General features: G+C 45.5%; 1 protein-coding gene across 2 annotated transcripts in view; it reads right to left on the minus strand.

Moving 5' to 3' along the window:
• The window catches only part of ZSWIM8 (zinc finger SWIM-type containing 8), a 3132642-nt gene that overhangs the window by 224272 nt on the left and 2887194 nt on the right, over positions 1-21176 (minus strand). For both annotated transcript variants that reach the window (XM_069610680.1, XM_069610679.1), the window contains one exon: positions 5099-5218. In XM_069610680.1, coding sequence (XP_069466781.1) covers positions 5099-5218 — 120 coding nt within the window. The remainder of the gene's footprint in view (positions 1-5098; positions 5219-21176) is intronic.

Below are 21176 nucleotides of genomic sequence, written 5' to 3' on the forward strand. Positions count from 1 at the left end.
CGCTTCCGAAGGCTTACTGGCAGGAGATGGTGAAGATGCCGAGAATAGCTGTTCCCGCTATTCCAAGGGTCGAAGTACCAGTACAGGCCTTCTGGTTCGATCAAAGGTGAAAAGGGTTTCACAAGGCGACAGCAGTGCAGAGGAGAAGTCCTTCAGCGGGTCACCAGCGATTCCTCGGTCCAGCCTCTTGGTTGCAGGATACTTGGCTCCTGTATTCCTTCGTTCGTGAGAACTCAGGAGATCGACATGGTAGTGGTGTTTCCAGCCCCCTCTTATCCACGGTTCCCTTCGCGCCAAAACGGAGGGGACCCAATGGGAGATCCGCTCATCAACACTCACACCATTCGTGGACCAATCACGGACCACGGTGGTCCCAGGCATTCACACCACCCTAGACTCTCTGGCACCCAGGATGTGTATTGGGACCAGACATCCCAGCCCACATCCTGGAGGCACACAACACGACATGTAGAAGCCCGCGAAAGCATCCGTGTTTCGCGGGAAAGTACATGCCCAAATAAGGAAGGCCCCGGGTCGGCTCGACCTGGGGAAGGTGAAGGGAGCAAGACAGTCAGCGGACAGGACAAAGGAGCCTCGTGGTCTGGCCATTTTGGGAGCCAGTCCACCATTTTGGGTTAAGGCCGAGAAACGCGCTTAGAACGCCAAAAGGAGCTCAAAACACAAGAAACGATCGCTGCCACTATTCCCGTCCCTGAATCACTTGCACCGATCAGATACAATCCTAAACGAGTATCTAGGGCCTGTAGAAGGCTAGAGACCCAAGTGAGCTGTAACTTAGCTTACAGTGCCCTCTTGTGTCATGTTGCACGAAAGCCGCAACATGATAAAAGAAACTGCGGGAAACAGCGTTCCCCGGTACTGACTGTCTTAAGGGCATGTCAGTTTCCCGGTAAGAAAGGAGCGAAAACCCAGAGGAGTACGGCAGAAGGCTGCACTTCTCTGGCAAAGTCAAGAACAAGGTGAAAAACAACAGCAAAAAGTTTAGGGGTTGCCACATGGAAGGAAAATTACCTACAATTACGAAATCTTTCCTAACAAGGAGGGAGGGAGGAAACTCAGGGGGGGATAAAGGACTGGGGATCAACATGCCTAAATAATCACTGCTTATAATGTTTGTAATTGTCATCCTGCCTTGATTTAAAATAAACAAAGTTAAAAAAAAAAGGAAGGCAGTAACCTTGGGCTATTATTTCTAGAGCCCAAACATCTGAAGTAATGGCTCGCCATTTTTGCAGATGCTGTGACAGCCTGCCCTCCCACAGGTTTCTTGTGATTCAAGTCCTCAAAGTGTTTTTGTGGCGGTTGCTGCGGCCGCTGATGGCAAAGAGGCTGCAGCTGGAGCTGGCTTTGCATGTTTTCCTCGTCGACCACGAGTGGCCTTTCTCTGGCCCCTTTGACTGGCTATTCCTCTCGCCTTTCCATATGTGGAGTAGTAACGATAGGATTGTCCCCTTCAAGATGGTCCTGACGCACGAAAAGGCTGAGGTTGTCTAATAGCAGCTCCTAAAGACTTGGCAGCTGCTTTTGAGGCCTGCAACCTCTCAAGGCTCTCGTCAGCCTTGTTGCCAAAAAGGTGAGACCCGTCAAAGGGCATGTTCACAAGACGGATTTGCACGTCTGGTGCAAAACCTGACTTCCATAACCACGCAAATCTGCACATTACTGTGCTAGTGCCCATGGACCTGCTCACACTATCTGCAGTGTCCAATCCAGACTGAAGGGATTCCTGCATGGCCTCCTTTCCATCTTTAACAATGGCTAGGAATCCTTCCCTTTCATCCCCTTCTGGTATGTGCTCCGCCGCCATTGCAATGCACTCCCACAGAGTGTACGAACATTTTGCCAAGGCACATGTGGAGTTGGCCGATTTGAACGCCATACTCCCAGCTGAAAATACCTTGCATGCCCAACCATCCACACACTTGTCGTCCCTATCCGGAGGGATAGAAGGGTATGCCACCTTATTTGAAGCTGTGGCTGCCTGGACCACCAGACTCTCTGGAGTAGGGTGTTTAAACAGGTAGCCGGGGTACGCTACTGGAAGGGCGGTATTTTGAAGTAAGGGTTTTATTCACTGGAGGAATAGAATCCAGAGTCTCCCAATTTTTGGCCATCCTATTTTGCAAGGCTACATGGAAGGGTAAAATCGAATATATCGGTCAGGTCATCCTGGATGAACTGAGTTGGTGGTCTAGCCCATCCTAAATATTCTACCCCCTTTGTCATTAGTTGACGGTAGTGGGGACTGGCATTTTCCCCTACCTCTGGCCTGCCAGAATCTGTTTCAGGCGAAGGATCAATACCACTTGCATTATATGCAAGGTTTCCACCAGGTCCGTCGTCCCGCTTTCCTCAGAAATCAGGCATTCTGGGACATTTGGGGTGCCATATTCCGTCCCAAAGGAACATTCTCCTCATCAGACCTCTCCTGTTCTTCAAAAATTGAAGTTAGGGATTTGAAAAATTATTTTCTTGGAAGAGGTTTAAAAACCTTTTCTGGGAGAGGTAGGAGAGGTGTATCAGTGGAACCTGAAGGCATTACAGCCTTCTCTTTTGCTGTTATTTTTACAGCTTCAGGCTGAGCTAGCTGAACTGGAGCCTTTGGGATATTTGGCGCCGAGGGCTTCAGGGTCAAAGTCGACAAAGGCGTTGATGGCGCGGACAAAACAGTGGTCGTCGGCGGAGCAGACTTCGAGGGTGTTGAGGCGCACTTTGAAGACTTGCCCTTTGAGGTACGTCGGTTTCAGATGGCGTCGGTGACCTCAAACAGTCGACTCGACTCGAGCGGTCTTTTTCGCCAGGCATCCTGGAAGGTTTCCTATCCTTCCTACTTCGGTCACCCGGGCTTGAGGGCGTGCGAGTGTCGGAACGATAACGCTCCTGGCCAGCTTCCGAAGAAGGCGCGGACTGAGGCTTAGCTTTTTCAAACACCTCCATCATTTTTACCCTGAATGCTTCCCACTCTTCGGAGGAAGAATGTTTTGTGGGGCATTTCATCCTTTTTGGGGATTCGTCCGAGGACGAGGTGGAAGGGGACCGCTGGCGTCTTTTCTTAGACTTTTTCATCGAGGACGAAGAGCGATGAGAATCGCTTCGGGACCTAGACGGATGCCTTTCGCGTCGAGGAGATTTCTCCTCACCTTACCTCGACTCAAAGCTAGAGGCTTTTCGGTCGGGTTTACGACATACCTGCAGTTTTCCCTTCCTCTCTCACAAGGCCTTCCCCGTCATCGCCTGACACTTCATACAGGCCTCCATGTCGTGGCCTTCCCCGAGGCACCACAGACATTCCCGGTGCAAGTCCGTGATGGACATTTTCGAACCGCAGGATTTACACTTTTTGAATCCCGATTGCGGGGTTGTAGTGTGGGTCGCAACAAGGACATAACGAATATCTTCAATGATTTACTGCGTCACAGAACTACTCGAGGCGTGCCGGATCTCCGAAGCAACACGTACTGCGGAAAAATGGAACTGAGGCCAAGGGGCGCCACGCGCGCTACTTGTATACCCGATGAAGTCACCCTTGACGGAGGTCTTCGAGGGACCATCGACTTGACGACATCAACGCACGGCGCCCTCTGCCGAGAAAAAAATTCCAAAGCAGCTAAAGCTGGATGGAATACATCTAAGATGAGGAATACGTTGGAGGACACAATCCATTCGAAAGATAATTGGGCAGTGCTGACACGTGAACTCAGGAAGTTAAGACTCATACATGAAAGAGCACACTTTGAAGTGTAGTACGATATTGAGCCATCAAAATATACGAGAGGAGAACATACCAGAGGGCCAAGAGCCCCACAAGAGAGAAAGAGCCTGAAGAGAGGAAGAACCTGAAGAGAACTAAAACAAATAGTAAGAAAGAGGACAGAGGGACGACCAGTCCTCTAAAAGCACTGCAGAACTAGACAATAGCGAAAGACTATTTACGCCTGGTCTATTGAGTGGAACAAGAAAACCAAGAAAACCCTATGATAAAACACAGTAACAAGGAAAAAGTACTCATTCTCCTGGCCTTTGTTATACTAGTGGTAGGGTCAGATGGGTTTGATTTTGAAAGCAGACGGACACATTTTTGACATACACACCAACGAGTACCTTAGTTAGTAAAAATAGGTAGGAACACCCTGTAGTAATAGGGAAAGATAGGCCTTATTTTACTTTAAATTAACACAGTAAAATGGGCCTCATTCCGAGGCTGGCGCTATCCATGGAGTAAATAGCACCATGGTAAGCAACCATGGAGCTATTTATTACATGGAAATCCGGCATGGTGAATGGAGTAATTACTGGTCCATTCCAAGGTTGGAGGGACCGGTAAATCCCCATTCACCATACCGGTTCCCCACCCCCATTCCTGCCCCCATAGGGCTCAATGGGAATGTGGAAGGAGTAAATTACGGCACCGTAAATTACGGTGCCGTAATTTACTCCAAGGTCCCTTTGCGGGTTGGATTTTTAACGCCTGCTAAAAGCAGGCGTTAAATGCCAACCCGCAAAAGGGAACTCGGAATATGGTGGTAAGTGTTAACGGTCACCGTTGCCATTAACAGTGACCGTTAACCCTTACCTCCAGCCTCGGAATGAGGCCCAGTAAAATGTGTTTACAGTGTCTGCGTCGTCCTTCAGATTCTCCACATTCCCCATACCCCTCTCTTGTCCTTCCCCCTTAATTTACCTGCATGGTTATAAAGAAATTATTGGCTCTGGGTATCTCACAACTTTTGGTTTGATTGCATTCCCTTCTACCAGTTACCTCTTCACGCTGGTTTTCCCTTGAAGCACCCCTTCCCTTAACTCGCTGTGAAACATCATGCAATTGTGCACTTTGCAAAATACTAATAAGATAAAATAAAACAAATGGAAGAGTGTGACACAATTTGGCTGAAGCAGGATAATGTTTTATAAAACAGAATGAAGTATTAAATAGTTGGAATAAACAAGCTGATCCATCTGTACCTCACCTAGCACCGTCTATAGTGCCACCAGACCGTCAGAATTAATTGATAAGAAAAATAAGTTGACAAAAAGGACACAGACCATAGACAGACACCATTTTCATTCCACTTCTTACCCAGCTTGACAGCTAACCCTAGAAGCCATTTCACATCCTCTGTGTATGGTGGGCTCCGAGAGAAATTGTTAGGATGATCATTATGGGCCCTCCGACCGAGCATCTCCAAAGCCAGCATCCCTGTAGATTAGTGGAAGCAAGCTCAGTTAAAATGAATTGACCTGCCCTCCGTTAACTGCTATAATGGACCAATTTATTCTCATCTAACATTGCAAGAAGAAACATACTGTATTTCTGCTAGACATACAAAACATCATGGCATTTTTTAAATATATATTTCTATATGTAGTAGTAAGCGTTCTACCCTTTAAAGGAAGCAAATGTTTGTTAAAATTCTATTTAAAAATGTTTTTGTTGGCATTTTAAAGCTTTGTCAAGCAGCCAAAGCCTATCTGATCAACATTTCAAATGATACATATTTTGTGGAACATTAGGTACTGATTACAAGTAAGGTGGTGATAGTAAACTAGCTGGTATTATATACAAACTCACTGTTTCAGCATCCAAAATATTACATTGCAAAGGGTATAGCACCACAGGCTGTATTCCAAGGGAATACGGTCTATGTTAAATACCGCCTGATTGAGAGGAGAAATACCATCCTGTAAAACTCCTACATTTTGTGGTGAAATCGTAAAGGGGGCCCTGGTGCCTTAAATTATTGGCTACAGTGGTCTAGAAGCATAAGAGATTCACTTTACAACAGGGTACAGGATTCTCTATCTTGAGTCCAAAGGTGGGTGACAAAACATACATCTCTGATGCCTATGCTCTCCTATCATTTGCATTCGAAGGCAAAGATGAGTCAATAAAAACCCTTCTGAGGATTCCAAGACGGAAACCGACATGAGGTAGACGTGTCGGCAGCCGCTTTGTGAGCCCCGCTGCTTTCAAGGCTATCCCACCACCCCAAAGCCATAGGAAATAGCAGGCATCTGCCGAGATCAGGGGGGTGGGGGATCATCTGCCCCAGAGACAGCAGCAGCTGACGTGACCGGACAGTTACCGGCCCGGCACACACGCAGTGCAGAATCTGTTGGCTCAGCCCAGCCCTCCATCAGAGTGCGGCAGACCATCGGGCCGTTGAACATACGGCGCTGGAGTCCATTGGCCTGGCCCGGTCCTCCATTGAAGCATGCCCACAGCTTGCAAGAGCCTGCAGTGACACAAGGACTTGCCACACACTGGGCACAAAGGCTCATTTGGCCGGGCTCTGCATCCGCTGAAGGGAGGAGGCTGGCATTGGCACCCCGCAAAGAAACGTGCCGTTTTCGCGTCTGGATTCCACGCCTGGCTGCATCGGCTCTAGCGGCAAAACCCGGCAAGCCAGGATTGCAAATACAGTGATGAGGGGAGGTGGCAACTGGACTGGTGTGGTGTCCTGGGCCGGCAGGCAGTGAGGATGCACGTTTGTAGATCTCCCGGTGGGGAGCATCCAGTAAGTTGGAGCACTCACCAAACGGAAATAAGGGGCACTACGTCCTGCAAACGCAGCCCTCATCGGAGGATCGGTGTAGAGCCTTGCTCCCCTAGTGAGAAGGAGGAGCGTCTGGGGGCGGATTACGGAGATTTGTTCGAAACTGAAATGATTGAGGGAGAAAAAAACCTATAGTTATTTTTTGAAAAATAACTCATTTTTTTCTCCCCCAGCCTTTTCAGTTAACCCGCTCCCACCCACCTCCTTACCGCTCAGTGACACACTTCGCTGCATGCCGCCGACTCGCTTTTTCCCTTTATTGTTCGGGAAGCAGGGGAACCCACACAACTCAAGATGCCATTACAGTTAACAAGGGTGCGGGGGACATCCCCGCTCTCCTTGTTCACTGTAATGGCTCCAAATGGGAGACTCAATCAAAATTTTAGGCTATACCTAATTTTCATATTGCCGAAATTCGATTGAATCTCCCATTCGTTTTTTTCTTTGACTAATTCTTCGGATTGCTCTGGGTGCACACTGCTTGGTCCGGATGCACCCTTGGCATACAGGAGTCAAGGATCTGGGTCCCTGGATGAGACTGGACTGTGGGCAGCAGCACTGACTTTGAGGCCTGACTCCCCCTGACTTTGGGACCCGACTACCCCCATACCGGGGGCATAATCTAAATCTCGGAGGCACCGCTTGGAGACCCCTGCAACAGAAGGTGAGGCGTAGGCGAACGCCCACTCCACAGACAAGGGACACTCCCGGAGACAATTTGGCAATACTCTGAGGGCCTGTGGGGAGAGTTGCCCTCCTATGAAAAGGGCATAATTGCACATTACTAAGGGAGGGTACAAATCCCTGTAGGACTGTAGGAGAGCGCCCCTAGGGCCTTGTGAAGCTTGAGGAGGCCTTTGGTGAGCTCCAGAAAGAGAACTGAGGAAGGGTTCCTCTTATCTAGGCATCTGTCCCCCCTGAACTCCCATGGATTAGGGGTTTAGAAGCAGCATTCCAGAGCCCTTGCGGGGCAGCTAGGGAGACCAAGAAGACCTGGCAGGTGGTGGGTTGAGAGGGTGCCCTCTGACCTGGCGAAGGACAGGCCAGGAGAGGATAAACCTCCTTCATGGGGGTGGGGGGGCAGGAGGGACACTGAAGGACCCAGGGAAGTAGAATTGAAGCCTACCTACAGTACAGCAAGACGGTCAGGGCTTTGGGCCAGTCAATTGAATGTCGAAGGCATGATCTAAATCCTAGAAGCAAACCTCTGCCACAGGGGATCTGCTGGGCACCCTTCCCACTATATGGGCAAGAGCGAGCTCTAAGACAGGGAATACTATGGCAGAGCCCGGGGCATCTGTGGTGGTGGGGGATATCCTCTCACGGCAGGACTTACACAACGATCTGATGGAACTGCAGTCCTCCACGACTAAGGCGTTGCAGGAGCAATTTCAGTTGATGAGAAAATACCTCACCACGGCACTGCCAGCGATGAGGCAAGAAGTGGACCAGCTGGGAGAAAGAATTGACCTCCTGAAGAGGGGTCTGCAGCAGGTGGAAACAGATACTAAGGAACACACCAAGGCCATCAAACGATTGAATGTGGCTATGCAAAACCTCAAACTGCAAACGGAGGACCTGGAAAACAGGTAAAAGAACAAATATTTGCTTTAATGATCTACCTGAAGCAATGACAGACAAGAACCTTAAGGGGCAGGTTCAGAAGATCTTTGCAGATATCTTGGAAGACACGAGACCTGAGGAAGTGGGCTTGGAATGGGTGCACAGAACGGGGAGATTAAAGAGAGGTCCCAATGGCAGACCTGGGGATGTCCTGGTGGAAGTTACACTATTTCTCAGAAAGAGGCGGTTCTCTGAGCGAGACCAAAGGATTCAACGTCTTACCAAGGCTCATTTATTCAACTGTACCAGGAATTTGGCGGGGAGCACCTTACCCAAAAGGAGACAGATGTTGTTACGCTCACCTGGCTCCCACAGGGGCGTCGGTCGGACCCGGACTGCTCCGGCCTCCACCCACGTGATGCGTAGTGTAGCAATGACGGACTGGATCTGCCCTCCTAATCTTGTCAGCTTGACCCGTAGAAATATTCTCCTACAAGTGGAGGGATGGATTTAGTCACTTGTGGATTCAAGTGATAGCACCCCCACTGTCCTCCCCACTAATCACCTCTGAAGCGCCCTCTCAGCAATCTCACCTTATATTCTTGAAGGATGAGCCCTCCATCCTGCGAAGCACGCAGGGGCGCGTTGATGACCAGTTACTTCACTGGCCTGAAGATATTGGAAGAGTTGTAGACGAATCTTGACTCCAAAAGGTCCTGGCGAAGAGCCGTAAGTATATAGTTCGTAAGAGTTCAAAATGTCTGGAGTTCACTCCTGTCCAATTCCTCTTATCTTGCAGCTTTGAAGATTGACAGCTAAAAGCTCTCCGGTAAAAGTCTGTGTTACCTGACACTGTGCGGTAAATAATGCCAAGGGTTAAACTTGCTGCTTTCTCCTCATTTTACAGGTGCGGCATAAGAAGATGTGGTATTCTGATGAATTATACCTCCAGCGGTAAAATCAGGTAAGCATATGGCGGCTAAAGAGATTATCCCAGTCTGTTCTCTCTGCTCACCTTGTTGTTTCTTGTCCCCCTTAGGTGCCGGGATTCGGCGATGTAAGGATGGAGACAGCGCCGGATCGAAGAGATGCTGCGTGGAACGGGGAGTATGGCGCGGCGCTGCTGCTGGCGATGCAACGCCTTTTAAACAAAGTCTTTCCTCTGGTTTGAAGATGCGATGAATCCGGAATCAGGTAATACTCTTGTTCTAACCTTTGCTTCTTTCCTTCTTTCTAGGTGCTCCAGGTTCGAGGCGGGCGTGGCAGAAGGCTGGATGCTGCTGCTGGCACGGTGAACGTTACGCTGCTGGATGCAGAATAACGCAAAGCGTGTGCTGCTCTTCGGGTGTGGTTTAAATAGCCTTCAAAGTAGTCCCAGGTAGGGATTCCTCCCCGACCACACCCGAGTAACAAAATAGTCCCTAAGGTAAAGTAGTCCCTTCCACGCTTCACATGGGCTTGGATCGTCTTGCAGCATGGTCTGCATCAGGTAAGTGTGCACTTATGAGCCCAGCGCCTATGGCGCCAGGACTGAACCCAGACAGTCCCTAGCAGGGGTTGCTGGGTTTTCTCAAGGCAACATGATGCCTGCTCCCGGGGCTGATGGACGTGGTCTGGATGCCCGGGTGTATGCATCATGACATATGTGCCCAGTGGTGCGGGAGTTGGCCCGCAGAGGCATCCGATACAGGTGGACCTTCCTCTTTGGGTTGGTTTTTGAATGGGAGGGAATGCAGAAATGCAGAAAAAATAAAGACCTAGGGTTATTAGCCTTCGGTGTGGGTTGCAGACCCTAATATCCAGATGAGTGGTTATAGTTTGTAGTTCACAAACCTTCAACATAAATGTAACTTTCTCCATATAATTCCTTTCAAAAAGAATAGCTCTTGATTTCTTTTCTTTTCCAAATAAAGTTTTAATTCCTTAAATTTGAGCGCAGATGAAGATTTTGCCAATGCTTTTCGGCCTCATAATAGTCCTTCATCAGAGCCTGTAATTCTCAACTGATCTATATATAGTCAGTACTATTTCTTCACCATCAACATTAAATATGACCCCCAGTATGATCCATCCTCATTTATCAGATTCATATGGACATTAGCCCAGATAGAATATTGTGGAGGCCATTGAAGACCCCCATTTTGTACCATTTTTAACACGTGGGATTTTGATCACAGTTCCCATAATATTATGATATGTACAATGTATCATAGTACAGAAGTACGTGCCAATGTTTTACACAAGTCAATGATTATACATGTTTCATGTCATTTAAATTGAGTCCAACATTATTCATTGAATGCATTAGGCCACAAGACGTATCAACATAAACAGTACAACAAAAAGACAACAAATAAATAGAAAATAAACAAAGAAGAATGTCAGATTTATATGCCTTTCTGCATTAGTCATACTAGTATCTATTTTGTGGCAGCTAGTCATGTTTGTATTTAATTCAGTGACAGCTAGCATCAACCTGTTAATTTGGTGTCTTAACCTCTATTGCCCACACCCATCAGTGTACGTATGACCCAGTAACCAATAAAAGATAATTCATCCTATGAGTGGAAGTGTGGTTCTAGCTAGTCCTGATGACTACGTTAGGATTAGCATCTGTGGTTAAACGTGGGTATTATCCTCATGCCTATTCCAGGGATGTAATTTCACCAAAATGCCAGGGGGTAGCGGAAGTGACATCACATGACCCTTGACCTCTGATGACATCACAGGAGGTGATGTCATTTGACCACACCCCAAATTGACATCAAAGGAAGCAATGGATAACAACCTTTCACTGCTTGTCAAAACAGGAACTGGCATCACATAGCATTGTTCCTAAGTACACTACAAAAAATATGATTACGATATCACTGTAATGTGATATAAATTTGATACAAGTATGGATCAACATAAGTATCGTTATTATCAGTGTGTATGGGTCCATATTACCAAATTACTGTGAATGCAAGCAGGCGTCCAAGGCCAAATGATAATGATGTGTTGTTATATAGCATTTACGCTGAAGAGCTTTATATACAACAAATGTACATACAATATCACCAAACCTGTGTTGGTACTCATGTATCGACCTCAGAAGGATGAAAGGCTGAGTTGGCTTTCCTGGTGATTCGAATCTGCAACCTGCAGATCACACACACATCACAGCAGTGAGTGCTCAATCCAGTGAGCTATCTTAGCGGCAATAGTAAAATTAGCAATTACATGCTTGAATGTTCTCAAAGTCAGAAAGCAAATTACACTTTGTAGTGGATACAGTTAAACTGGTAATTGAACAGCAGGACAGTTCATCTGCAGGTCTGGTGCAAATTTGGCCACATGTCAAGCTTGCGTGGATCTACTTTTCAGGCTTCGGAGGTTGGCAAAATACATACTATTGGGAGGGTTCATAACTGTGTATTAAATAATTTAGAGTAGCACAGGGAAAGCTGCACACTCACACGCCATCCCGTACTCTGGGCACTCATTACCTCAAACATGCAAACAAACATCCGGAGCAGCATGCCAGGGAGATAGAGAAATTACAATAAAACATTAATTGTGGCACAATGAAATCAAGGGTCACTATGTGCTATGGTCAAACATTTCTATACTGTACACAAGCTTCTAGGCACAAGGATTTTGTCAATTGACCGAGCACACCGAGATGGAAGGTCTGGTGATGATCTGAACAGAGACAACGGGAGAAAAAAACATGCTGTAACTGCAACCTGCGAAAAGTAAAATACACAGTCCGAAATTGATGCTTATTCTACTCTAAATGCTTTTCGGACATTTTTGTCTGCATTGTGAATTTGAGGTGTTTAAGAACAGACTAAATCAGTGACTCAAACCCTGAAGTGTGTCTAAAATAAACCATAATGAGTCCAGCAATTATTGTATATAATACCAGAAAGACAAATTATTGACTATTTCTATTCTTTCTTATTTAGGGTCACTGTTACATTTGTGGATGTAATATCGATCCACCATATTGGAATGGTGTAAATATAATGGTGTTAGGTGCATTTTGGATATGTAAGTGTTTTAACATGTGACTCCAAAGGTTGTACTTTACTTGTTAGTCTATGAAGTGATTTCTAGAATAATAGTCACGTAATTGCAGATTTTATACAGAGCCATGTCCTTATATTAGTATAACGAGAAACTAATTGTAACTCAACCAGACTTACATTAAAATTTTTAAAAAGACAAAAAGGTATATGTGCTATCATTTACTCTTGTATCACCCTGTGTTAGGGAGAATTCTCATTCAATGGCTAATTTCCCTTACCTAGCGAGTCCCTCGGCAGCTTTGCTGGATTTCTGGAGTTATTTTTTTTCCACTTGGTAAGAGTGAGAGCTTTTCCCTCACTCTTACCCATGTTTTGCCATGTGTATTTTCATCTGTTTTTGTGATTGTTGGCTCTGGAGTACATTTCTCAGAAATGGAAGGTTTGAATTTTGACCAGACTAAGGAGATTTTGGTAGGCCTGGATGTGGTAGCCTTATATACGAGTATTCCTCAACAAGCTTCCTTGGATGTGCTGGAAAACAAATTACTAAGAGACCACATTGTGAGGAGTACTCCAGTATCCTTTATTTTGTGGTGCGTGGCAATGGCGCTAGTGGAGAGCTAATTTCACTTTAACGGGGAATTCTTCAAACAAGTGCAAGGTACGGCTATGGGGGCCACTTTGGCCCCGAGCGTAGCCAATCTATATATGGAGGGCTTTGAGACAAACATCATCATGGAAGCAACCAACCCGTTCATTGGCCATATTAGTAAATGGCGGCGTTATATAGATGATATTTTTTTTCATCTGGACAGGTAATGAACAAACGCTGGAACTTTTCTTTGATTGGATCAACCTGCAAAATAGATTCTTGCATTTCACGCACCAATACAGCATGGTTTCTCTTGATTTTCTAGACATTACCATCCTGGTGGACAGTGACACAAAAAAACTGTATGTTAAACCATTTAACAAACCAACAGACAGAAATTTGTTGTTACACTATTCTAGTTTCCACCCTCGCCATGAACGTGACAATTTACCGCTGGGACAGTTTTTGAGACTCAAAAGGAACAGCACTAAGACAAAAGACTTCAAACTGGAAGCTGACAAAATGAAAAATAAACTGGAAGAAAGAGGCTACCCCAAAAACATCACTGGGAATGCATTAAAACGGGAGACCAACAACAACAGAGGGGCACTTTTGGAATACATGGAACAACGGACGATGAAAGACAAAGCTAAACAAATTGTGTTTGTCAACACTTTTAGCCACCTTTCGAATGGAATTAAGAAAATTATTGGAAAGAATTGGCATCTTCTGGTGAACAGTGACTTACCCATTGCAAGACCCATCGTAGCTTTTAAGAGGAGTCGGAGTGAAAGAACATCTAACAAGAAATGATGTGAGCCGTAAACCAACCAAACAGAAAACCCTACCCCAACAATGGGGATTCCAAGAAATTATGGGGCATGCCCAATGCGGTAGGTGCACATGCTGCCCCTCCACATTCAGGAGCACAGCGGTCGATATCGGCCTCACCACTCCATGGCAACAAAAGAATTTTACTAACTGCGATTCGAACATGGTGGTGTATGCAGTGTGGTGTCCTTGCAGAAAAATCTATGTGGGAAAAACAGATAGGAAGATTAAAATACGAATTGGAGAGCATAAGAGTTGCATCAGAAATAAAACCCAGAATGCTCCACTGATAGACCATTAGATTGAACAACACCACTCCGTGGATGACCTAAGCTGGACCGTTTTATATAAACAAAGGCCTGGTATAGACAGCAATAAAGACAAAAGGAAATTGCTGTTAAAAGAACAACAACTAATTTTTCTGACAAATAGCATGGTCACAGGACTTAATGAAAAAATCGACTGGTGGGCATAAGAACGGGAGACATTTGACCAACAGCTAATTATTGGTTTTGCGAGCGTAATATTCTATGATCATTTCTCACCGCTGTAGCCACCCAGCTATTAACCGTAGTACGAGTGCTGCACAGAGAGTGGGGTGAGTCATTCATAGTAAGGTACGCATCTGCGTAACTGCATATCTCTTGACCAGCGAGCCGCACACTGTGGGGTTAATAATGCGGGGGTCACCATCTGAAACTGTAAACCATTAACACCTTGACGGGCGGGTGACAAAAAGTGGCTAGTGCGCATGCGCGGGTTTGGAACGCACAGACTTAAACTCCAGGATATGCTCGTAGTGAACCTAGGTCAACCCGGAAGCGATCGGCGCAGGAAGACAACAGAGGAGTTATCGCTCTGAACGAAGTGGACCTGGTATCCTGACACAAACGGTGAGAGTAACCGGGGGATATTTAAAAGTTAGCGTTCCGAGATGGGATTTTGGTCCATTCAATCTAATGGTTTATTCGGCAAAATACGATGTAAGGAAGCGGGTTTAACGTATGTCAGAAAGTATAACACCCGGCTGAACAAACACACATCTGCACCTGCTAAACGCCCGTTACGGCCACAGCCAAATTGTGACCGTTCAGTAAATACGCCGGATTTGATTGTCTTTCTTTTTGACATAGAGACCCTGCCGGCCCGTGAAAATAATCGGGTACAAGTGACCGGGGAGTGGTAGTACCAGAGGAGAATTGATCTTTGTTCCGGAGAAAGCCACGTTATCTTCCACCCTTACGGGATAAGGAAAGAGAATACAGGAAAACCATAGGTTTCAGTGCATATTATATCGATATAGATTTTTTTATTATTTATTTTACATTTATAAAGCGCTCACACAGCCCGCAGGCATCGAGGCGCTGTTACAGGAATTGTTTGTTTTTCTAGTTGCGTAATTGTGTGTGTTGTTTTTTTTTTGTCTTAGTTACTATTTATAACGCGCTTAAACACCCAGAGGTTTCTAAGCGCGGACCCGGGAATCAAACCTGTTGTTGCTTCGTGTCGCCTTGCTTCCAAGACGCGCACGCTGCTGCTGAGCTATCCTCCCGGGACAAAGCTCCTCTGGTCTACACAATGGTCCACAGGCATTGCCAGATGCATAAATGGATGTTTGTATTATCCCCCCAGATATTTACGGTTCTCCGAGATGGGTGAATAAAAAATCCACAAGATTATATGGGGAAGGAAGATTGAGTCAACAGCAAATGATGCCATCTAAACAGCATTTTAGACTAAAGAATCTTAACAGATAAGGTAAGCCGAAAAGAGGCTAGCTCATTAATGGACTACTTCCTGTGTTTCTCTTGATTTCTTTCCTCCAATTTCTGTGGCAATCAGGGATACCCTCCCCAATACATCTGGAGACGGTTTCCACGACTGTCTAGTTGATGACACACAACTTGGAGATCCTGACCCCACAATCAAGCTTTTACCCACTGTACCTATGGTGAGTGATTTGTCTCTGGTGTTCTGTGCTCGAATGTGAGATTCCAAGCAGTCTTAACGATTATTAAGGATAAATGTCTTATCGATCGAGTTGGGCATTCAAGAACAGCATTTAATGTACATGATGCAGGAAGACAACGCTTTCTGTAGACAGGATGTGATTAGATTTCGAGTTAAGTTTACGGTTATTTATCAACGGTACTCATAAAATTAGGCAGCGTATATAGGTTATTGATTATCCATTTTGTATTGCTTCCTGATAGGTGGTGATTTCCTTCCGGGTCGTTTGATCTAAAAGGGGAATAATACCCTGTGGAGTCAGAATACCACTGTAACTCATACAAGAACGCTGCAAAGAATATTTTCTTGATTGAATTATCTTTTCGAGGTTTTTAATGTTAAACTATACTGTATTGTGTTGCATGTCCTACTAACCCCGCACACAAACCCCTGAAGAATTTCCGGGTATTCAACACGAGACACTTTGTACGGAAAGAAACATGTCGGGCACTTTTTGTGGTTGTGGAACGAAATTTTGAAATATAATGAAGATAGAATGAATGGTATGTGATTAAGTGAGTTGTGAGTAATGAGGTATGGCCGAGTGCAATTAGAGGCACAGCACAAGCCACTTTAAATGGTTAAGTATTCTAACCAATATACTTACCGCTTTAAGGGGGTTAACACATGCAGAGTCAATAATACACGTGTCTTTCCCATCTCTTGGTAGAAGACCGCACAGATACTCTAACATTGTGAGTTTTAACTTTTTGTATTTTATTAATAAAATATGTAAATTTTTTGATAATCTTGTTGTTACGCAATTGTTCTTGTTAGTACCATTAGTGAAAATGGTCAGATAATGGAATCCACCTTGACAAGGGAGTAATCTTAAACCACAAGCTTTGTGTTTTGATGTATCAAGGGTTAATCCCTTTAGTTTAAGGGACTGCTTGCGGTTGTTATCCCTTCATCTCCCTCTGTTTGATCGGGCTCTGGAGTACACCACTTCAGTAGCCCCTTTCTTTTGTGTGTTACACAGCACCTTCAGTGCAGTGACACAGGGTTGTCTTTTAGACTTCTCACTGAGTCCATTTCTGGGGCTGACTAATGTCCCCCAGAAAAGGCTAAAGTTGCCATTAACTTTACTTAGTCATTTAACCACAGATCCAGTACACCCCATCTTACAAGGAGTACTGGAAAGGGTTAATCCTTAGCCCTTTTTATCTGTACCTCCTAGAGCATTGTTTCGCTCTTTTAACATTTAGACTTGGCTGGTGACAGTGGTATCTACCCTAACTTTTCTACCGGGATTATACTATATAAACGTGGTATTGTTTTAGGCTATTATATTAGCCCCGAACTTAAAACCCGCTTGACCAAATACTTTTTCTTTTGGCTCCGGTCGGGTTTATTCGCCATTTCTTTTTGTTAAAGTCCTTCTTGTGTCTTACTTTGCGCGGAAAACCAGGTTTGCCTTCTTTGTTCACTGTCTTTTGGCGGGCTTCTGGCAAGACGCCCTCCTCTAGGCGCCTGGGTGTCTAGGTGGGCTGAATGTGAGGGAGGGGTGTAGTCACCCCCTGCACAGGGTATCCTAGGAAACCCAAGTCGCACTTTGCCATGATTGGCTGAAGTGGTTGTCCAGGCTTGACAACCCCTCTGCTGCGTGATTGACAGCCAGGCTGTGTGAATGGGGGATTTTTGCATAAAAGGCAGGACTCTTGGGCTAGAAGTCAGAGTCGCCACTGGAACTACAAGGACCGAAGAGAAGCAGAGAAGAAGTCGGCTGCTGCAACTATCCCGTCCCGGTGAAGCCCTGCTGCAGTCCTAAGCTATCTACCTTTCGACGACCAGAGAAGATCCAGTCCGGAGTCTTCTTCTCTTGAGCCTGGTGGGGATAACCAGCTCATCTTCTACAGCCAGAGGATCCTCTTCGTGGTCGAAATCGCTGCACGCTACTGTAGTGGTCCGGATAGCCATCTGAAGAACCTCTCCTGTTTTTAAGGAGCGCACCTTTTATTCACTGTCGCTGCTGCCGATTTCAGCCCTGTGTGGTGCAGACCCCTCCAGACGTCGTCCTTCTTGCCGAAGCTCCAGGAACCGTGGGTGTGCAGGAAACTACCAGGAACAACTGCAGTGGCACCAGCTTCTTCATTCAATAAGGTACTGTGTTCTGCTTGAGGAAATCGGGTGAATGCCTTTTTCTCCTCCTACAAGGCTTGCCTTATCTTCCCTCCTTCTTACAACTTTTGCTTCCTCCAATGACAATATCTAAGTACTCCTAGCTACGTTGAATCGTGAACTGTCCGACTGTGTGATCCTCGACAACAGGAGCCCGGTTCCACTCGACACTATTGACTCTTGAATTTCTGTCCAAGAGTGTTCTCTGATTCTGTCTGCCTTGACAAAAGTATTGCCTATGATTTTTGCCCCCAACTCTCTCTGGGTACCTCAGGTGCTAAGTGTGTTTTTGCCCCTGTAACATTTCTTGCCGCGGATACGCATTTCTTTAGTAAGGCCGTACTGTCATTACTGTCAAAAAGTGATCGCATATGTCTTCACGGTAACGTCTTTGTTTCACAACACCGGTCAGTTAAAACATAGGGTACTTACCTTGAAGTTATACCATACAAAGCAAATTGGTTGGTTGTAGTATATTTTACATGTGGTTTTGAATTAATAGAAGTGTTGTGTTTATAACAAACAGTTTAAAAATAAATGTACTTATATTTTTTACCTGAAACCGTGAGTCAGTGTTTGCTTGAGTCACAGTAATTGTGGGCCCTTTGTGTAATCTCTGCTATTGCTCATATACTCTTGAGATAAGCCTGGCTGCTCCGCTACTGCTACCACTTTAACATAGTAGTACAGGCTTGTACCAAAGGTAAAACTTGTATTACCACTTGTTGTCTTAATTGTGTGTAGTGGTCCCTAAGGGCACTGCGCAGGATTCTGCTTAACACCCTGCAATCCCACATCATGTATACGTAAACACTGCATTAGTTCCAATGCTCTGTTCTTTTATTTCATTCACTAACTCTGTTACAGGAAAACACATTGCTTCTAATTGAGCATAAATCACCCTTCTCGTGGCGTATTTGTGAGAATTGTTACAGCAGATTATAAATTATAATAGTGAGGCTCCACCTGTTGCAAGGTATGGGTATATATCCATAGAATCTAGGGCTTCCATTTCTAAAATAGAGTGATAATACTTACTTGATATTATCTTTCGATCATTATTATTTTCATGAAATGTCCATCCTTGGGTCCTTATTACTGTCATGGAAAGACCATCCAGTCAGAAGCTTCTATTTCTGGTGTGAAATAGCAGTACTTGTTGCTACAAATTCCCTTGGGTCATTCTTTCTGTCATGGTGTTTCTATCCTAAGGAGTTCGAAATGCATTGGCAAAATCTTCATCTGCGCTCAAATTTAACGAATTAAAACTTTATTTGGAAATCAAAAGAAATCAAGAACTATTTTTTTATAAAAAGGAATTATATGGAGAAAGTAAAATTTATTTTGAAGGTTTGTGAACTACAAACTATAACCACGTAGTGGATATTAGAGTGTGCAACCCACACTGAAGGCTAATAAGACTAGGTCTCTAGCAGGCCCAGCACGGTGGCACCTATTAGTGGGTCTGCACCCCACTTAAAAGAATTACCAATTTAAGGAAGAAGCATTGAAGAACTGAAAAATACAGCAAAAACAAATTAGCAGTGCCTGCTCACAACATTCACGGGCCCAACTGCTTCATCCGTCGTCCGTCGAATGAAGGCAGCGTGAGACGAAGGCCTTGCGAGTGGCCCACAGCAGGGGATCGTCATAGGAGGGCCCCCCAGCGGGGTCCCCCGCCCCATAACTTCACAAGAGGCGAGTGGGGGAGCCCTACAGAATGAGGTATGGTGGTAACAGGACGCCTGAATATGTACTCATACTAGAGGGGTGGTGGGAGTGAATTGAATGTTGAGGGGTCAATGGGGCACAGTAGGTCAATCCGTCTTGTTTTCCGTGAGGAGAGTCACGTCTGGTGAGGGTATTGGCAGGGAAGGGTGAGGTGATGGGGAGGGGAAGACCGAGTCCCGAAGTTGGGGGACGGGATGGGCGAGGGACAAAGGTGGCACCAGCGTTTGGGGTCCGAATCGAAGGAGGGTCAAGGGGAAGGATCATGGGCTTTGGTGAACGGGAATGCTCAACAAGACAGGGGGGTAAAGGGAAGTGAGGGGTGGCGAGTAGGAGGGAGAGTGTAAGTAAAGGCAGTTGAACTGGATAGGGCTATGGGCATGTGCTTCAAACAGGGTTAGCTTCAACACAACGTGAGGGGGTTGAATTCCTCTTGCAAAAAGAAAAAATTAAAATAATTCACAAGGATATCTGCCTTGTCCTGGCCATTCAATAGACTCACCTTCTGCAGAGAGATCAGGCGAGACTTCATCTGAAGGGATTTTCCCAGATCTTCCATGCTTCAGGCCCCACTAAGACGTCTGGGGTAGCACTTGCCTTTTGAGATGGGGTGGACCTAACGGGGTTCATCACATCACCGACTAGAGCACATGTTTGGAGCTGCATAAAGGACACTTAATGCACGCTGTGCAACTGACTGTTCTGCTGTATGGTTTTGTATTCCGGTATGCTTTTTGCGAGCTAGGTAGCACACTGGTGTGTCTGCTCGCCACATAATCCAATCTACAGAACTTCACTCATCTGCTACAGCGTTCTGTTGCCTCAGACGATCGTGATGTTGGGTATTTCAGTTGCATTATTATGATCTCCAGTCCTCTGAGCCACTTTGCTCACCGCTACCTGCATTTATCTATGTCCACTTGATTTTGTTTGCTAGCCTTGTTATATAGTGGTTATTACCTTAGCGAACTATCCTGTTACTGCTACCTACATCTGTTTGCCTTTAATCACTGTTGTCCTTGTCTGCCACCCTATAGTGGGCACTAGCCAGCAAATGTTCCTTTGTCCTTTACTGCCATTTACCTGCCTCTTTTGCTGCCGTTCATGTCAGCCACTTTAGAGTGGTCACTAGATCAGCGAATTACTCCATTACCTTCATTTGCATTGGCTTGTCTTCACCCATTGTCGATCATGTCAGCTATCCCATAGTGCTTTACAGCTCAGCGAACTACTTTGCATGCCCTTCCTACACCTTTCGGCGCCTATTTGACTGTCAAGGCATACTTTTTTACACCTAACGCGTGTAATGATATCAGCCTTGACTAAAACAAGTTATTGTTTTCCCATGACTGCTTGTATGTACATTCATTTGACTCAACCATTAGCTGCATTATTATCTAGAACTCGTGATAAAATGTCCTAATATTGAACTGACGTACCTTTAGGAGTACAGCTTTCCATACTATGCCTTAATATTTACATCATAACATTCTTGAGTTCACAGATTAACGTGCATTCCCGTTTACAGTCCGCATTCAAGAACCAACACTAGTTAGATACACCACTAGTTCTAACATTGTCGGCCTATCTAAAGTGCGATACAGTGCCACAACTTGTCTTCCTAGGCCCCAGTACTGTGTTTACTCCGAGAAGTTATGTACGACGCTACCCCATTTGCATCCTAATCAGATCATCAACACAGATTTGCCTCATACGTTACAATGCATTGGCTCCACTGGACAT

The sequence above is a fragment of the Ambystoma mexicanum genome, chromosome 8 (assembly GCF_040938575.1).
Source record: "Ambystoma mexicanum isolate Mex_15411 chromosome 8, UKY_AmexF1_1, whole genome shotgun sequence".
Classification (NCBI taxonomy): domain Eukaryota; kingdom Metazoa; phylum Chordata; class Amphibia; order Caudata; family Ambystomatidae; genus Ambystoma; species Ambystoma mexicanum.